Below are 18,705 nucleotides of genomic sequence, written 5' to 3'. Positions count from 1 at the left end.
CTATAAGATACTTAAAATAGAAGTATAACTAGGCCAGTCTGCCTGTATCTGTCTGGACTAAGACCATCTCTAGGACTAGGTTCATCTCTAACCAACATTTACGTTGCTTACTTTTTGCCATCTAGGAATACATCTTTTTTCATCAGTTAACATTCCCTCTAGCACATTAAATCCTAATATAACACCAAGCAAGCCATTCTTGAAGAGAACTGCAATTTAAACAAGAACTGTAGTTACAAGCAATATATATTCTTCTTTTTTCCTTTACTAGTCAAACAACTTTATAGCTCATGCTTGTTGAGGCAGCCTGAAAAGGTGACTACTTAATAGTAGGTTAAAAGTGCATGTAGGAAGGCTGTTCCACCATATGTGAAATTCCCTGATATGTCTGTGCATACAGGGCTATTTTTTGAGTATCACACAAGGTTTGGTGTTTGAAATTAGAGTTCATGTGGGATATAAATTCAGTTTATATGAAAAATAAAAAAAAACCCATACATGCTTTTGAAAATAGGAGTATGGAACTACTGATGGTTTTCAGGGATGTTTTTCAGGAGAGACTGACCAGGCTAAAAAGCATAAGCTGTACATGTTTTTCTTTAGAATAGACTCCAAAAATCACACTTTTTTGCCCTGCCCTGGCCTTCCAGTGGATGTTACCATAACCCCCACTGTGCCCCCCCCCCCCCCCCCCCATTTTTGATTAAAAAGAAATTCAATGTGGAAGGTTGTTTCCTACATTTACAACTCACGTTACATTTGTGTCCTAATACACCAGTCACTCTTTGTATTGTATAAAACACCACCAAACATTAAGATCTATATAAAATTTTCTTTACTTATATTACTTGCCTTAACAACATGTCTTATTGAACCAATCACTGCAGGCTTTAGGGATTTGCATTCATTTTGCTCTTCAGAAGTACCTGCACCCCAAATATCTGGGAGTTCCAGCTCTCCTTCTTCCAAGGGAATAGAGGGGCCTTCAAAATTTGGTTTCTCATAGAGTATCCAGCTTAAAATAATAATAGTAAAAACAATCTCATTTTTAATGGTGCTTTATCAAATGCGATTTGCAAAAATCATGCTCCCATTCAACAAATCCTCTCACAAGAAGTATTATTTCCAGACCCTTCCCACCACCTCAGTACAGCTTATCTGCCCAACACCGTTGACACAACCCATTTCTGGTCTCTGTGATACTTTTAAAAGCCATGATAAAAACCAAAGATGCCTAATGCTGACTTGGTAATTTCATGAAAAACTCCTCCACCTTTTTAAATGGATGATTTGGGGCAGCAAGACTACTCTGTCTAAGAACACCAGACTCTTGCATAAGATACTAATCAGAACCAATTTGCAGGTTAGAAAATGTTGACACTGCAGACTTCTACATCGTGAATAAACAGACAAGCTACTTGGATGCTGTGAACAGCAGCCTGGAGTTCCACAGGGGCTGGTGTACATGTACCAAAGGATGATAAGACTGCTCAGAAGACAAACACAACTTAACTTTTAATGGCAGGCTTGAATATATAACTCTATAAAAACACATCCATCTGCAAATACACCTCCCCACCCCTCCGCCCTGTGCTCTCAGTTAAAGTGCTAGGGAAAACAAACAAAACAAACAAAACGCAGTCCCCTAGTCCCTGCTGGAAAAGATATCTGGTTCACACAGACCAGAAGATTTTCATTCCAGTTTTCTGAAGCCAAACAGCAATCGGTGTGCTTCCCAGCACCTCCTCCTGCCGCCAGCCCATGTTTCTGCAGCGTACTATCAGATCATTACTTTTGAGAACCTGCTATTTGACTGTATTATAGTCTGGCCACAACTTAACTTGCCACCTATCCACACCAGTAATGACTGTTCTGTTAATGTGACAAAGAATGTAGGAGATTAACTTGTTTTGAATTACCTGTAGGCAATCTAGTTTTTAGAGAAAAATCCCCCCCGGACTTAACAGAGAAAACGTTCAATTATCTCTACAGCATCACTTCATACCTTTGGACACAGAATTAATCTTCTGTATCCAAACCCATGTCAGACCTTGCTTTCAAATCCTTTGCCAGCCTTTAAGCCCAATCCAAATACTATGCAAAAACCCATAAAGGGGAGAGCAGTCAAACAGCAGCATAGGTGGACAGAATCTGCCATTTCATCTCACCTGGTGAAATGCTGTATCCCTCCATATGGTAACACTCACTCAATTAGTCAGCAAAATACACTTCCTGGCTTAAAACTTCTTATTGCAGAGAAATGCCACATTTCTTGCTCGTAAGTGTCTACATTACATGACCACTTGCAAGGCAGACTTACTGTGAATTACATGCTGGTTCTTTTTCAAAAAGATTTTTGGATAGACCAGTGATAAAGAGTAAAAATTCATCTCTTACCATCCTCTGATTACTTTAACTAAAATTGTTGGTGACAGAACCCATGAACTGCAATCCAGAACATCATGGAAAACTTCAATACCATCTTTCTGATAGCCTGACTCACAGTATATCACCAGCTGTGTTAAAAAAACAAACAAAGAAAATCAAAACCCAAACATATAATTTCATCTTGCTATGCTTTAAACATACAGAGGAGCAATAAAGATAATAAAATTGATCTTACCTTGCCAGGTCGGGGATTGATTTTACTTTGTCCATTTCTTGAAAGTGCCTAGGAGACAGTGGGAAGAGAAAAGTCACAAAACAAACTCCCAAACCAAAAACGTATTCAATAAAGATGCTCAGCTATAAAAAAGAGCCAGTGAAACAAAACAAAAATTAGTCTGAATAGTAAAAAACACTTCAACTACACCCACTTACTGCTTCAGTTCCTTTTTCCTCCTGAAAATGAATATTTTGCTACAAATGTACAAATTTACACACTTAAAAAAAAAACAAACCAAAACAACTTCAAATTATAATCTTATGCCAACTAACCTCAGGCTTGAAATGTTTTAAAATCCTGATGATCAGCTTCCTATATATTCCAGGAGTTTCATACCAAGAGACTACTTAAAAAACTGGCATTAATACAGTACATGTTCTACAATTATAAAGATATTAATGAAGATTTATATGTGTGGTAACCACAAAGCATGAAATAATTTTGAAGGAATTTATGAAAACACTTGAGGAGGCATGATGGCGTGTACATGTATGAACTAATCAGCATAATGAATTTTGTCCTGAACACCTTGTAACAAGATAGGTTTCTTCAAAAAACATGAGACTCTGACTAAAAATGCTGAGAACAAATAAAACACATTGAGCTAAACAAAATCTAAAGCAACGTTGAAGTCAGGGGTAAATTACATGATATAGAATATATGGGAAAATTGTGGTTGCATCACATCATCTTAAAACAAATGAAGCGTTTTAATTATGTGTTTGGTTTCCTAGCAGGCACCAGAGGGCTCATTCTGGGACAGGGTTCTGCTCTTCTAGGAACTATTCAAACAAAAAAACACAAAGAGATCCTGCCCCTAAATAGGTTATGTGCAAGGAACTAACACAAACGTATCATTCAGCATGCAGCACAGGCAATGGTCTCAGGACAGATTTTTATAGGCATCATCAAGACATGCTGAAGCATGACTGTTTTTTTTAACCTGTGCTCCAATGCCAGTCACAACTTGCTCTGAGTTTTAAGGAATGCCAAAGCCATTGTTTTGGGCTGCCCTTACTCTTTTCTTTCACACTGCCCATTAAGCATCGCATCACCATTTTCTTAGTCAGTAGAAGATGCATAGCAGGCACACAACATAGAAACATTTTCGGTTCCTGTCTAACTTGAGCAAGACACTTCAGAGTCAGCAACAGCACTGTAGAAGTCCTGGAACCTAACAGAGCCTAACAGGCTTCTCTCAAGAGCAGCCTTACGTGTGTACATACCCCCTTGCCTTACCAGGCCTCCACACTACTGAAAAATTGAAACCCACTCGGGGATAACATTTTAAGTAGCAAAAAAAAAAAAAATCAGTACTAGTCATTCAGCTTTAAACTCAGGTTTTGAAATCCAAGCAGGACCATCCAAAGTAAGAAAGGCCCTTCTACATCCTCAAAATGGCAAAGTAGCACGGGTGATTTCCTTCTGCAAGGTGAAGTAGAAGAGAGTTATTTCTACCACTACCCCACCCTTTTAATAAAACTGTAACACCAGATAACTATTAGCTTTGGAGAAATATTTCTCAAACAACTTATACACTGTTTCAGTTCCACAGATCACGTTAATGTGGCTAATAAACTCTGGAGATTATATTTCTTCCCACGCTTCTTAGATCTCCTGATTATAGTTTTCCTCTCAGGTAACGGTAAGGGCCCACATCAACAGAAACAACAGGTACTATAAGACATCGGTTCATCGTTTTCAAAATAGAAATTACAAAGTTATCCTACATTAGGGTAAAGTTGCCTTGAAGGGAAAATGCAGGTCTGCCTTCACTCACGATGAAAAGATGCTCATAATCAGTCAAAAGAAAAGCCCTCCACTGTAGCGGCACTTTCAATAATCACTACTATCAACTCCTTCAAGTGTTCTTAAAAAACACATATTTTCTATCAAACGCATGGGAATAGCAGGAATGAAAACAGAAGGTTAAAAAAAGTTTGCCCTGTTACTTGTTTAACAGTGCAATAGCTGAACGTCTTACTGGAAAAGGAGAGATATTACTGACAGCAGAAGAAGCAGGCACAAGTTTTCTGGAGTTCATAGAAAACATTCTACTAATCTACAACAAAAAATAAAGTGAGGATGAGATTTGTTACAAAAATAATACAAAATCAAGTATGAAGACATATTCAAACACATACTTTCAATTAATATCTGTCAAGAGTCTCAAAATAAGGGCACTGTGAGGAAACATAATCATGTTAATAAATGCCATCTCATTTTCATGTGTATACAACATCAGATGAAACTGGTATCATACCTACATTCATCTCTATGTATTTGTAATCTATGTATATCCCTAAGAGGAGAAAAGAAACCAAACAATGTATGCATAGTGTCTATAGAAAATCAAAAAGCTAGATAGCTTTCCATGCAGATTTTAAACTACACAATACTTACATCCACATCTAATAAACCAGCAGGGACATTTGCTTCATATCTGTTTGGCCCTAACCAGCTGGAGAAACCTTTCTCAGGGTTCCCATAGTTGGGCATTTGTAAGCTTAGTTCTTTTTTCACACCATCTCCTTGCAGGTACTTCTCCACAAAACTTGGAAACTTCATATCTGAAAGAGACTGAATTACAAAATCAAAATTAGCAGTCAGTCATCAATATTAACAGTAGACAAAATTTTACATGGTTGCATTTCATGAATGATCTTTATTACCTCAGACTTTTGAGACATGCTGAATGGCCCAGAAGCATCTTGTGGTAGAGGAGGCATCCCTGAGGAGTCAGCTGTAAAACCTGTTGCAGTGTTATTTACTGAAGTGACAGAAGGATTTAAAAACTTTTCTTTAGCCAGCAAGCTTGAGAAGAGGGAGCTTTTTTCAAGCCGGGATCTCTTAATTTCACCATCTACACCATCACCGTTCTCCTTTCCATTTATTTCCTGAGGGAAGGCAGGTTCCTCTCTACTACATGACTGCAGGGCTTTGAATATGATGCTTTGCTCTGCTGATGCACGCTTGGGCCTGACTCTGGCTATCGTTTCCAGGCTTTGCATTTTCATTTGTTGGGTCGGTAACAAATCCTGTGCTTTTTCCCTCCTCATTCCCAAACCAAAAGTAAAAACATTAGGATCAAATACTTTCTCTAAGTTGTCTTCATGAATGGGAGGCATTGCGAAGTGGGGTGCTGGGGACTTGGGAAGCTTTGACCTTTTCTTTTTCTGGGGTAAACAAACCGAGCTGTCCAAGTTTTTTATTGTTTCTGCAAACTTCTTCATGTCAGATGGGGAATCAAAAACGCTATCGTCTTCAGCAGATCCATTACAAGTTTGGCCCGGACTCTTTGGTATATTGGTGTTGTGCTCTGATATCAATATACTGTCTTGACTGCTGTCATCACATTGCAGTTCTGCGAGGCTCAAATCTCCTGGCTTTGCCTTTTTATCTCCATTTTCAATCTTCCTAAATGCTGACCTAGAAACCTGATGAGATGGTAGAGGATATTTATCATCAGTGCAAGCTGATAAAACTTCTGTGTTTGGCAGTATCTTTTCTTCATTTCCATGGAATTCTGAGCTTGTGTTGTTTCTTTGGTGGGAAGTATCTTGAGCATTTTCACTTTTAGTAGGCGAGTGCAACGACAGTTTAAAAGGTAAACTTTCTTTTTTAGCCGTGGTTAATTCTGGATCAGGTTGCTTCACAGAGACACTACCAGCATCAATTTTGCTGTTTTGGTTAAAAAGGGATATTGCAGCTTTTACTTTGAGTTCTGTGGTCTTCCCAACATCCCCATGAGAAGCAGAGCCTTCTTCATTTTTGCCTTTTAATTCTGCAGTGCTTTCTTTCTCTGGTATGCCATTCTCAAATAACTTCTGGCGACTGCTTTGCTTATTTAACGTTTTATCAGGCTGTTCACTTTCCTTCGGTTGTTTTCCAAATTTTAGCTTCGCTCTGCCCACAAATGTGCTTGGTACAGTACTACTTTTTGAAGCAGGGATGTCAGTAGGTTTCTGGCTAGCGCATTTATTTTCAAACAAGGAAATTTTGTTGGCGATGTTGCTGTTAGTTCTATTAACTGGTTTTTCAAGAGTATCCTGCTCACTTTCTAAACTGTCTTGATTCATAGATGCTTTAAAATTCAGCTCTACACTCTTCGGTTTGGCTGGACTATGGGAGGCAAAGCAATACAGAGTTACATCTTTGATTAATCTTGGAAAGACTGTAACAATTTTGAAAACAATAAGATGTAGAATTCTAATGAAATTTTCCATAGTCATATTCAGTTTACGTTTTGGTATCTCAAAAGGATTTAACTAAAAAAGGAGTAACTACACCAACAACAAGAAGAAAATTAATCATTCAAAAGGAGAATACATTTCAAACATGTACGTAGTTCTTTAATGCTCAGTACAACAAAAAGCACAGCAGCCTACAGTATCTGCAATTGAGGTGGAGAATTTACTTATGAAAGACACTAAAATTTAATAGTGAATAGCAAAATAAATTATATGCATGCAATTCCCTACAGAGTTTAGGAAACAAATAGCAATTCATTAAGGTGATAATGAGTTGGTTAACATTTGAATATACCTCTCCAAGAAGTTCTGAAGACATCTGCCCAGTTTATTTACAGCCCTTACACTGCAGAGGCAACCTTAAATCTAGTGGAAGACCTCTGCTGGCCTCATTAGGGCTAGTGGAAAAGGTAACTGTCCCCAATCACTGCATCACCACTTAGCTAAGCAAACACCATGTGTGAGGACCCTACCTTCAGGTAAAGTCAGCTAACAAATTGTGTAAGCCAACCCTGTTGATTTTACAACAACTGAGTCAGGAGACACTTATAGAGCTTCTCTGTTAGTGTGGATACAGAAGCACGTACAAGTACATAGCACATGGTGCTCACGCACAAGAGCAGATGGCCGATGACATGTGGCTGAGGGTTTTAAGCCTCTGAATACCTATACCCAGGAAAAATCGTCCATGTCACTTGCTCCTGAAGGAACAGCACGAATGGCTGGGAAGATGCAGAGGACGCATCTTCAAAATTTATCAGTCAGATATCAGCAGCGTCAGTCAGCCCACCATCACCTCAAAGGCAGACCTGTTATCCACAGAGAGATCTGGAGATTTCTCAGCAATGGAAGAATAGGCAGAAAAAGCACTTCATGAAAACTGATGGTGGTGGGAGAGAAAAGAAACTATAATAGCTTGCAGCAATGATCTCCAGAGCCTATCAGTCAACGGATGGTTCTGGTATTTAAGTGTTTTCTTTTTTACCTGCACAAACTGTGTTCACTGAGCTCTTAGACAGCTCTTTAGCCCAAGAAAGAAGCATGAGGTACAAGTTAACATCAACACCACAAAACCTGAGACCACTCCTTTCTCCTCTTCCTCAAGAAATCCATCCTCAGTAAGAAAGTAAACTCTACTAAAGCACGACTTGTACAAGTTTATTTTCTTGGGAAAAGCATGAGGAACAAACTTACTGAAATAAGAGAAGGAACCCCAAATCAGCTGCCTAAGAATCTACATAGAAAGCACCGTGTCTTTTCGGAGAGAACTTTACAACAGCACTCACTGTAACCACCAGCCTGCTCACATTGATTCACAACTGGAAGGTTTTTAGGAAGGACAAGTGATCAATAAAAAAGGAAATAATAAGCTTAAAAAGGACTGGCCATACTTCAGGTAGGAGCTAATAAAACACACTTAGAAAATCTAAGTCTAGAAACAGAAAAAAATTATTCCTGAAAGGGGGAAGGAAAGTAGGGAGGGAACTATCACACCACACAAAATTAAATATATTCAGATCCTCCTTTTCATTTGCAGTAAACTGTTTTTCCTAAACTTTTCAAAGTTATTTTTTTCTATGACTTTTCTTTTTTGGAAAATGAATATAAGTTGCAAGGGATCTCTAAAGGCCAGCTAGTCCAACTTCCTGCTCAAAACAGGGACAGCTTCAAAGTTAGATCACGTTGCTGAAGGCTTTGTCTAACCAAGTTCTGAGTACCTCCAAGGGTCAAGATCTCACAACCTTACTAGGGAAGCACTGCAGCAGGTCAGCCACTGCCACTGTGAATTATTTTTCCCTTATATCCCACTGAAACTTCACTGTTGCAACTTGGAACCACAACCACTGCCCCTTCACCACACACCTGGAATGAATCTGGTTCTGCCTTCTCTATAATACCTCTACAGGTAGCAAGAGATGTTTGGGGTCTACCCATATTCCTTTCATCACGGTTGAACAAATCGAGCTGCTTCAGCTTCTCCTCATACATGGTATGATCCAGTGCCACTACCTTCTTAATGGCTTACCACTGGACTCATTCCAATTGTGAACATCTCTCTTGTACCAGCAGAAGAGAGCTGGAAGAGGAGCGAGAGGTACAATTCGACATAATGCCCCGGATGCAGCCTTATAAGCACCAAGTATCTTCTCCTTTGACCTGCTTGGCTGTGCTCCTGCCAATGTAGCCCTGCACAGGCTTGGCCTTCATCTGCTACAAACATGGACTACTGACACATGCTGAATTTGCTGTTCACCAGGACCCTTCATGTCTTTTTCTGAACAGAAGGCGGCACTTACCCTCTCCTTCTACCTGTATTTTCAAGAGGTATTGCTACCAGCCTCATTATCTTAACCAACTCACTTCCATACCACCTTTTTGTCAGTGTCACTTGCACTTCTTGTGTATTTCAACATAACATATATCTTCCTAATAAAATCCGTATTTCCCTCTGTGCCTTGACACAAGCAAGTGTAATGGTTAACACTGATAACTATCAGCCCCACCTAAAACCTGTTTTAAATTAACAGCTAACACCTCAAAGGTATAGTTTCAAATTTGCAAATTTACACAGAAACAACCACTTTAGCACTTTCCATTTTACATTCTGCGGTATTTCTGCACAGCAGCAGCAGAATAAACAGCTGAGACTGAAGAGTGATACAAAGCTCAGCCCTGGAGCTCCATCCAGTACAGCTGGCCTCCTCTAATTTTTTCATTACTACTAAAAAATATTTATTTTATATACAGCCAAGAGATACATCTTATTGCAAGAATAGTCTCTTCAGGCTTGTTTCAAAGGAGATGTTGTTTGAGTATCCTTTAGGCCTGCCCTCTAGCATGGGGGAAAAACACTGAAAGATGGATTCACTTAGCAGTAAAAACACTTTCTTACAAACAGCCCAATGTGGCTGATTCCTACCACCCACTGCTAATCTGCAATGCCAGGAACAAGCCAGCACAAGAGAAATACTGATGTCCCTCTCTTTGGTTACACCTTGCAGCTAACCTGTGGAAGCCAGCAGTTAAACCTCTCCCAGAACAGTCATACATGGAAGGTGAGTCACAGAGCTGAAGCATCCTGTCCAAAGGACCATGTCAATCACGTTAACCGATGCCAAAAAACATTGATGCCAAAACATCCGATTGAGGTGAGCAAAGAAAAACAGCACGTTAACAGAGGAGAATAATTCAACAAGTGGGCAAAAATGCAAAGGCAACTACAAAACCATGTCTGAACATCAAATATGACAACTGAAGCCAAGTTTTCCACGAAGCACATAAAAGTAACTACTGCCTGAGGTTTTATTTGCTGATTAAGATGTACCATCAACCTCAGTTTAGTCTTAAACCTGACAGATTTCCCTTTCAAAAGCTAGAAGCAAAGTATCCCGTGACTTTCAAATTGCCCAGTATACAGACATAAAAGGAGAAAAGAAATAAAATGCTATCATCACTTGCAGGGAACCAACCAACCTGACTTCTTCTGAAATTGTTTCTAAAGAAACTTGATTCCCAGAATTGGCACAATGTCATTAGCAAGACACATTACTCATTTTTAACTAAAAGCTACTTTGATTATACTAAATCCACCTTATAGGAGATAAATGAGTCTGTGAGTAAACAAGTATTTTTCAACCTGAAAGAGATTCATGTGAAGAATCTAGCAAGAATTTTTTTAATCCTTGAAAATGGAAAAGTTATCTGTTCTCTAGCTCAAAGCAATAACAAGAGAACAAAAACACACCTTCTTCTAATAATGGCACCATCTTTTCCTTTCCCATTTTACAGCAGCTTAATCCATATCCAGGTTTATAGTTCACATGGTCTGATGAATGACTGCAAATTATACCAGACAATCTGATCATATCAATTTGTCTGGCTAAAGAAAAGTGTGTGGTGCTGTGCAATGACAGCTCTCAGATGTATGAGGAACCCTGATACACAACACAGTGGTCCCCACCCAGGGCTAAAGTTCCTATAGCAGCAGATAAGGCCAAGACACGGAGCGCCACACACCCCAGAAAATCAGGTGAAACAGAATAAGCTGTTCATTCATTAAATCTGTCAGAAACTATACTTGTCTATTACTTTACGGGTACAGCAGAAGATAATTCACTGTACAGCAAGCCATGGAGATACCAAGAAAAACAAAATCTAGATATGCAAGCATTTATAAACTTCGTCATCATTAATGACTGCAACACAAAGAAAAAAATATGAAAGTTACCTTTCCTTTGAATTTGTGAAGATAGAAAACGTTGGGTTTGTAATCTATACTGCCCAATGGCAAAGCATCACCACGTACAAAAACACCACAATTTAATTTTCAGTACTAGATGCTTTTAATTCAGTTACGAATGAGTAAATCAGATGTACAATATTATGAATCGTGCACAGGACATTGCTCCTAATGCTACTATGCCTCTCACATGTGGGATGCATAGCTGGAAACGTACGTGTTTCTTAAGCCATAATGTTGAACCTTCACATCCCCCTAACACAACTGAATGACAACACTCGATGTACTTCAGGTGGACCTATAGGACTCAATGTACTCTGGCACCTATAAACGAATGTATCAGAATGAGGAAAGTAATAATGGACAGAATATTGCTGTGACAATCAAACAACAGAAATGATGAATGTAATAAAACGATTCACTACAGAAGAGAACACACTAAAATCCAGGAAATCAATTGCTGGACTCATTCTAGTGATTACAGTTATAAACGCATCCACTTCTTTATAATCCTAAGTAAAGCACCAATCACCTCTGTTGACAGATGACAATGTCTTTGAGTGTAAAACCAAATCCTGCAAACTGTATAATATATAATTCTGCAAATGCCTGATGTTATTCACATGCATAAAAATTTACATGACTCATCCTGCACATACTTATGAAAGCAACTACACGTATTCAAATTTCAAATCATATGATTTGAAGTATCGAGTTCTATATTGCATCCTATGTTTCTTCATAAAATAACAGCAGAACTTACGTTGTTTCAAAGAACAACTTGAAAACATTCCTTATTCAATGATTTTCATATAGAATGCCTTCCACCATATCCTCAGCTAGTTACAGATGGCAAAACTACATTAAGATCAATGACAGCTGAATTAATCTGAGCAACAACGAGGGCACTGACGGTGATGACAGAGTAGCTTTTATGTATGTTAATTTATTCCATAAAATGGTATTGACATATAAAGAAACTCCATGCCTAAAAAAAAGGAAAATATTTTTCTAACACATGTAAACTAAAATACTTGTCAAGTGATAAATGTAATTATGTTTTTTTTTTTTTTTTAAAAAGGGCAGTTCTTAACAGAAAATAGCCTAGATAGAGAAAAGATACATGGCTAGTATTCCTACAGAATCCTAAACACAGATGCAAGGAAAATTACAAATACAGTATAAGGTAAACTGGTTTATGTTACTTACAGGCTAATCTTTGTCATGACTGTTCTGGAAGCATCCAAACTCTTCAGCTTTGAGCTGTCTAAATCAGAATTTGTCTGTCTCTCAGCTGACGTACACAAGTCTCCATTTTTAATCCCATCAGGACGCAAGAAAGCTCTTCCATCAGAACCATTACCAGGTTTTACTGCCTTGGTCTCATTCTTGCTTTCAGCAAACACCAAAGCAGTGTCTTCTGTCTTATCAGACAAAGAAACTTTGGGAGACTCCAAGCTGTCTTCCCCAAAAGCCACGGGTATAGTTCCCTTTTCCACTGAAGTTCTTTTTGTCATTGGGTTACTCTCCGGTGATGGTAAAGGTTGCCTTTTTGAGGAGTTATCTTTTACCTGACCCTTCAAACCAGTAGGGGAAATGGGAACAGCATCTGACTGATTCTTTTTATATGATCTTCTCCTTGCTGGGGTTGTGTTTGAGATCTGCTGCTTGCCTTTGTCAGCTTCAGTTTTAGATGCCCCTTTGTGACCAGATCCAACTTTTAGGTCCTGATTATTACCTGGGGAAGAGGAATTCCTTTCAGGAGTCTGTTGCGCAGACTTCGCTTTTCTTTCTGAGTTTATTATCTTGTCTGAAAACACCTCGGAAGGGACATCATCCTCAAAAACAGACTCTTCTCTTGCAGTAGTGTCAGTCTGGTTTCTCTCTCCGTTTGGAATGTCACTAGATGACTGAGATTTTCTCCTTTTTCCAGATCTTTTATTAGCAGCTTTTTTATCCATTGTGTCCGAGTCACTACAATTTTCTTCTGATGTAACAGTTACAGGTTCATTAAGGAGTTCATCTGTTTTTCTTAGATAGATATCAACTGTTAACACTCTAGCAGAATGCGTGTGTTCACTCGTCGCAGATTCCAAGTCGTATGGCAAATCCTTTGGTTTTGCATGCCCAGGCTCCTCAGACACCCACGTGTTCACGAGCTCCTTGTGGCTTAAGATACTCTTTTCTAAGTCTTCACTAGACAAATTTCTCAGGCTTTTAATGAAATCCGGAGTTGTGGAATTATTTATATCTGTGACAGATTCTTGAGTCTCCAGTTCTGGGGTTTCCACATTTAGGTTACCCTCACAGAAAGCGTTTTTAATGGTTTCACTGCTGCCACTCCAATCTGCTGACCACCCACTGTCAGAAGAGGCTCCCCTACTACTCCATTCTGAAACGGTATCGTGATACGGCAGTCCCGCTTCCCTCCTGAAATTATATTCCTGTGTCTCAGAAACAGCACTCACGTTTCTCACTTGCTTCTGTACTTGAGGAGCTTCACATACATCCTTTAGGTGCCTACAGTATACCGGCTGCACTCTGTGAGGTGAAATCGACCTCTCCCTTTTCTCACGAGAAGTGCGTTCTAGTGAACTTTTGACAGTTTTCCTTTTCCCTGTACCAAAAAAATTTCCAAGTCTTTCCAAAACTGGTTTCTTTTTATTCTCTTCTCTGGAAGAATCTGGAAATTGTGAGGTGGACTATAAAAACAAACAAACAAACAAACATTTGGTTAGTGTCAAAATTGTCTCTGCAATACATTTGTTTGCATTAGCACCACCTATAAATTAAAGGGACACAGTGAATGAGAACAAAACAACTTACTGAACAACACTAGCTCTCAAAAAAGAACTACAAAAAGAAAACCCTCAAAAAACAATTAAAATCCCAAGATCTTTCTGTATGTTTTTGCCCGTGTTTGTTTGCAAGTACGCTCATCTTGCTTTACAATACCAACATTTTGTCCCAAATCTCAGACTTTTGCACAATTAGTTAACGTCACCCAAAATAACACAGGAAAGTACCTTGGTGTCTGCAGGACTGGGGACAACCTGCTTGGTCAAAATCTTCCTTACAAAAACAAGAGCGGGGAGTTTAACCTACTCTCCACATTGGTTAAATAAGTTTTGACACTTGTGCTGGTAGAGAATAGTTTCAAAGGTGTAAGCTGCATTACAATTCATACATTTCTCATTAATGAAGTCAAATAAATACTTGGCTTGTGTTTTGGGGTAGAAAACCAAGAACTATAAAAGCCACTGCATCAGTCAATGTGCATTACTGGGTCAAACACTGCCCTGGATTACTCCTGGTGAAGTTTTCTCTTATAACTTCTAATTAACATGGTAAACAGGAAACATGCAACAGCGTTGCCGAGTATACATGCATATTTGCATTTTAATACATTAGCACTTTTTACGTGCCGGTACGATGAATACTTGTTTTGAGATGTCCATTTCAAAACACCGCCAGTATTTCCTACTCCGGCGGACCCGACCTCCCGAGGAGAGCACGTTTTAAACTTGTTTTTTGTTTTTTCTTTCTGCGGACGCCGCGACCGCCTGCCCAGAGTCCAGGAGTTTCTACCCCGGTCGGGCGCCAGGCCGGGCGGCGCTGAAGCCCCTACGCCCCCTGCTGCGGGGCCGACAGGGCTCCCCTCCCGCCGCGGCCTCCTTCCCCGCGGAGTCGGCTACGGACTACGGGCCCAGGTGCTGATGCCGGGCCGGAACCACCTCAGCACCCGCCACCCTGCGCGGCCCGCGCGTTACCTCCCACCCCCCGCAAGCTGCCGCCGTCCTTCCCCGGCCCTGAACGGAACGAGCGGGCGGAAAGAACCGCGGCGGACTTGACCCGCACCGCATCCTCGCCCGGCTCCGCAGGTGCGGGCGCCTCGTCGCCTCGCCTTCCCGCCCGGGGCCCCGTCAACGGCCCCGACACTCACCGCCCGGCCCGGCGCGGTCCGGCGGTCCCCGCGCGGCGCTGTCCCACACGCACCGCGCCGCTACCCGCCCGGCTGCCCCGGCGCCAGCTGTCTGGGCGCTCCGCCTCCGCCCGCCCCCGCAGCGCGCCCCGGCCCGCCCCGAGCCACCGCCCCGGCCGCGGGCAGCGGCTCTACCTGGCCGCGCCACTTCCCTCGGCGGCGGAGGGTGGGAGGCGACGGCTGACGGGCAGCGGAAAGCGCGGGAAAGAGGGCGCCCTCGGTCACGGGCGAGGCCGTCGAGGGGGCAACGGAGCGCGAGTGGGCGCCGCATCCCGTACGTGCCCCAGCAGCCCGCGCTGCGGCGGCTTCCTAGTTATTGAGGGCAAAACGCCGCCGCGGGCAAAACCGGCGAACTTTTGATGTTGAGGGAGAAGCGCCGAAGACTGAAGGCGGGCAGGCACGCCGCCTGGCTGCAGTGAGGGCCGCCCGGCGCGACGCAGCGCCTGGGCCAGGAGAGGACCAGCACTCTCCCTTCGCCAGGGCTAGGGGAAGGGGAAGGGGCAGCGCGGCCCACGGGCACCGGTCTGCCTCCGGCCGCCCCATGCGCAGTGCGCGCCCCGGCTGCCAGTGGGCGCTGTCTTCCCGACGGCTCCGGGGCGCGCTGTGCGTGGGAGGGTCAGCCCGGCCTCCCCTGGCCCCGGCCTCCCCCGGCCGCGCGGGGGTGCCGAGCCCCAGCAAGCGCCCGGGAGTAGGCGTCGCTCTCCCCGGCCCCGCGGCAGGGCCTGCCCAGGTAGGCATGCTGGGGCTGGCACCGCCCGGCGGCTGGGGCCCGTGTGGGAGATGTCGGTTCAAAGCCCTGCGGGGAGATGAACCCGCATTTTCCACCTCGCAACGGCGGGGCCGGCGGGCGCGGCAGGCTGCCGGCTGTGCCCGCCGCCTCAGCCTGCCCCTGGCGCGCCGCCAGCCCGCCCGGGTCCCGGCTGCAGGGGAGCGGGGCGGTTCCCCCCGGCCCGCCTGCCCCGTCACCGGCCGGGGCGGCGTGAGAATGGCTTCGCGGCCTAATGGTGCCGGCGCTCTCCCTGGGCATTCAATTAGTATTTAATGTTTAATGAATGCTAAACTAAGTCCTCTTCTAATTAACGCTTAATTACTTATATGAAGTGGAACAGCTTCGACAGGAAGGACCACGCAGGTCTCACTCGGGCGCGTTGGAGAGCTCTGCGCGGGGGCGGCAGAGACGGCAGGTCAGCCTGCCTGCGGCTGAACGGGCGGCCCGGCCCGCGGCCTGTCTGACCCTCTGGCTATTGAAGAAAATAAGGGCCTTTTCCACACGGTCGCTTCCTCCTCCGGGTGAAAAAGTATTAAGTTATTTTTGCTTCATCAGCAGACTAATACTTGGCCTCTGTTCTGTAAGTCCACCAAACGGGAGTTGAGAAACGTGGCCTCAGCTCTGAAAGAGCCCCACAGAGGCTGCTTACTGCCCGAGAAACGGTGTGCAGCAGCAACGCTTGCCCAAACGTGAAAAATACAGAAAATCTGAACTGGGGAAAACGCAGAGTTAACTTATGCCACAATCAAACCAAAATCCACCAGAACCCTTGTCTTTCCCTGCCTTTCTTACATCTGTTACAGAACTGATGAGTGACTACGACCAATGATGTCCTGCATCCACACACATGGTGATCTTCCCCCAGTGGCTTTCAAATAGGCACGTCTATAATCATGACCATAAATATAAGTTGTTGGGGATCTTTTATTTGTTGTTTTTTGTTGGTTGTTTTGGTTTGCTTTTTGTTCGTTGGGGGGTGTGTGTGTGTTTGTTTGTTTGTTTGTTTTCCCATTGTTTCGGTTGGTTTGGTTTTCGATTTGGTTTGGTTTTGTTTTTTTTTCAGAGATACTGAAATAATTTGCAAATGAGAAAATCTGTCTTTTCCCTCCCTTCGCCAACTTTTTTCAACTGGAACCAAAACACTTGGTGAAATAAAGAGCAACTATGAGGGCTGCGTTGAGTTCATACTGCTCAGACAGTTACTAAGTGCTTTAGTGATAACAAAAGCAACTATAAATTTCCCTATCAGATGCAGCAATCATGAGTAATGCAGCCCAATTACTACCCAATTTCTTGATTCTATGTATGTATTGCCAGTACTAATTAATTATAGAGAAAGGATAAGGAGATAGTAGTAAACGCTAGCTTAAAAAAAAGTAAAAATATGAAATTTTCAGCAACATCTAAGCCAATAAGGAATGAGTAATTTATCTGAAAATTCATAAAAACTACAAGTGTGAGGAGGATGCATATATTGTTCATATTAAAAACTGGTGAAGCACCAAAATAGGGGAAATTTAACTTCATTATGGTGTTGATCTGCATGTTAATATTTGGATGTAAAATAGCTGTCAATCCTTTAAATTAGTTGAGATTACATTATCAACCTGACCATCATTATTACACTTGCAGTCAAGTTTTAGGTTTGCAAGATTACACTTGAAAAAAAAATATAGTTACTTGAACTGTGGATCTGGATTTCTCTCTTCCCAGCAGCTGATTTTCATAAAGTCTATGGGAACTTAATTATCTTTGAGACGTCTTCCCCTTTAGAATGTAGTTTAAACTGTCCAACAAGTTAGAAGGTGTTGGATCGAAGGGAGGAGGGACAGCCAGCCAGTCCAGTCACATAAGTCTTGTTTCCTCAGGCAACAAGGCTAAAGATTTTTTCTTGATCTTGAAATAGCTGCCCTATGTAAACTGTTTTGAAGTAATTTCTTCATACAAAGTACCTTAATTATATACAGCTCTTTCAAAACACATAAAAGGCCGGGTGCTTGCCCTGAAGAGCTTGTATTTTAACTCAGATAAATGTAGGTGAGCCAGTATTGCCAGTGCAATAGGGCACAGAGACCGAGCTTCTCAAGAGGTCCCAAAGTGGGGCCCAGCCTGACAGAGCGCAGCACAGGAACACTTGATTTCAAGAGCACAGCTCTGAAATGTTTGTTTTTCAGAAGGCAAGGAGTATCCTTGCTCTGCAGATCGGGCTCCTTCAGCGTGTTTCTGCTCAAGCATTCTTACCCTCGAGACATAAGCTGTTTCAGAAATCCCTGATCAAAGGCGTTGGCAACTAAACAAGCCTGAGGACTTGCCTACCTATTGCTCGGACAGCATGGAGGACGCCCTTTCAAGCACAGTGCAAGAATCTTTAAAGCAGTGTTCTAATCTGAAAGCAAAACGCCACTTTCTTAACCAAGAAATGTAAATCTTGTTTGTATTTATATTCATACCTCTTTATGTGAGCATTAAAATATTTCCTCTGTTTTTGGCTGGTTTTTTTTTCTCATTAGTTAATATAAGTTGCCACAGCCAAACCCCTAATTTAACAGCATAATTAAACATGTGCTTTGCTGGTCTCCAGTGGAGAGAAAGCATAAGGTACTGTGATGAGTTGAATCAGAACTTCAGGCTGTGTCTCAAGGGATCAACTGGATGTTATTTTCTTAGATTAGTTCATCTGAGTCAGTTGAACATGACTGAAAACACTTCTTAGAGCAGACATGATAGAAAAAAACTAGTATTTTTTCTAGTCATTAGCAATTCTGTGGTAACTAACAGGCACTAATATCTAATGTGGGC

General features: G+C 42.1%; 1 protein-coding gene and 1 long non-coding RNA gene across 6 annotated transcripts in view; one reads left to right on the top strand and one right to left on the bottom strand.

Annotated features, from left to right (window-relative positions):
* The window catches only part of CRYBG1 (crystallin beta-gamma domain containing 1), a 98,090-nt gene that overhangs the window by 29,202 nt on the left and 50,183 nt on the right, over positions 1–18,705 (bottom strand). For 3 of the 5 annotated variants that reach the window (XM_065056619.1, XM_065056620.1, XM_065056621.1), the window contains 6 exons: positions 12,365–13,857; positions 5,338–6,787; positions 5,069–5,245; positions 2,624–2,671; positions 2,398–2,516; positions 853–1,015 (listed from right to left, as the gene is read on the bottom strand). In XM_065056619.1, coding sequence (XP_064912691.1) covers positions 853–1,015; positions 2,398–2,516; positions 2,624–2,671; positions 5,069–5,245; positions 5,338–6,787; positions 12,365–13,857 — 3,450 coding nt within the window. Of the gene's footprint in view, positions 1–852; positions 1,016–2,397; positions 2,517–2,623; positions 2,672–5,068; positions 5,246–5,337; positions 6,788–12,364; positions 13,858–15,098; positions 15,214–15,272; positions 15,291–18,705 lie in introns of those variants that run through there. The other 2 variants (XM_065056622.1, XM_065056623.1) reach the window with 2 other exon arrangements.
* Positions 15,425–18,389, top strand: LOC135579029 (uncharacterized). Its single transcript, XR_010471281.1, has 2 exons — positions 15,425–15,867; positions 16,710–18,389. It is a non-coding gene; the product is annotated as an uncharacterized LOC135579029 (long non-coding RNA).

This window comes from Columba livia, chromosome 3 (genome assembly GCF_036013475.1).
Source record: "Columba livia isolate bColLiv1 breed racing homer chromosome 3, bColLiv1.pat.W.v2, whole genome shotgun sequence".
In the NCBI taxonomy this organism is placed as follows: domain Eukaryota; kingdom Metazoa; phylum Chordata; class Aves; order Columbiformes; family Columbidae; genus Columba; species Columba livia.
This window is presented reverse-complemented; position numbering and strand designations above follow the sequence as displayed.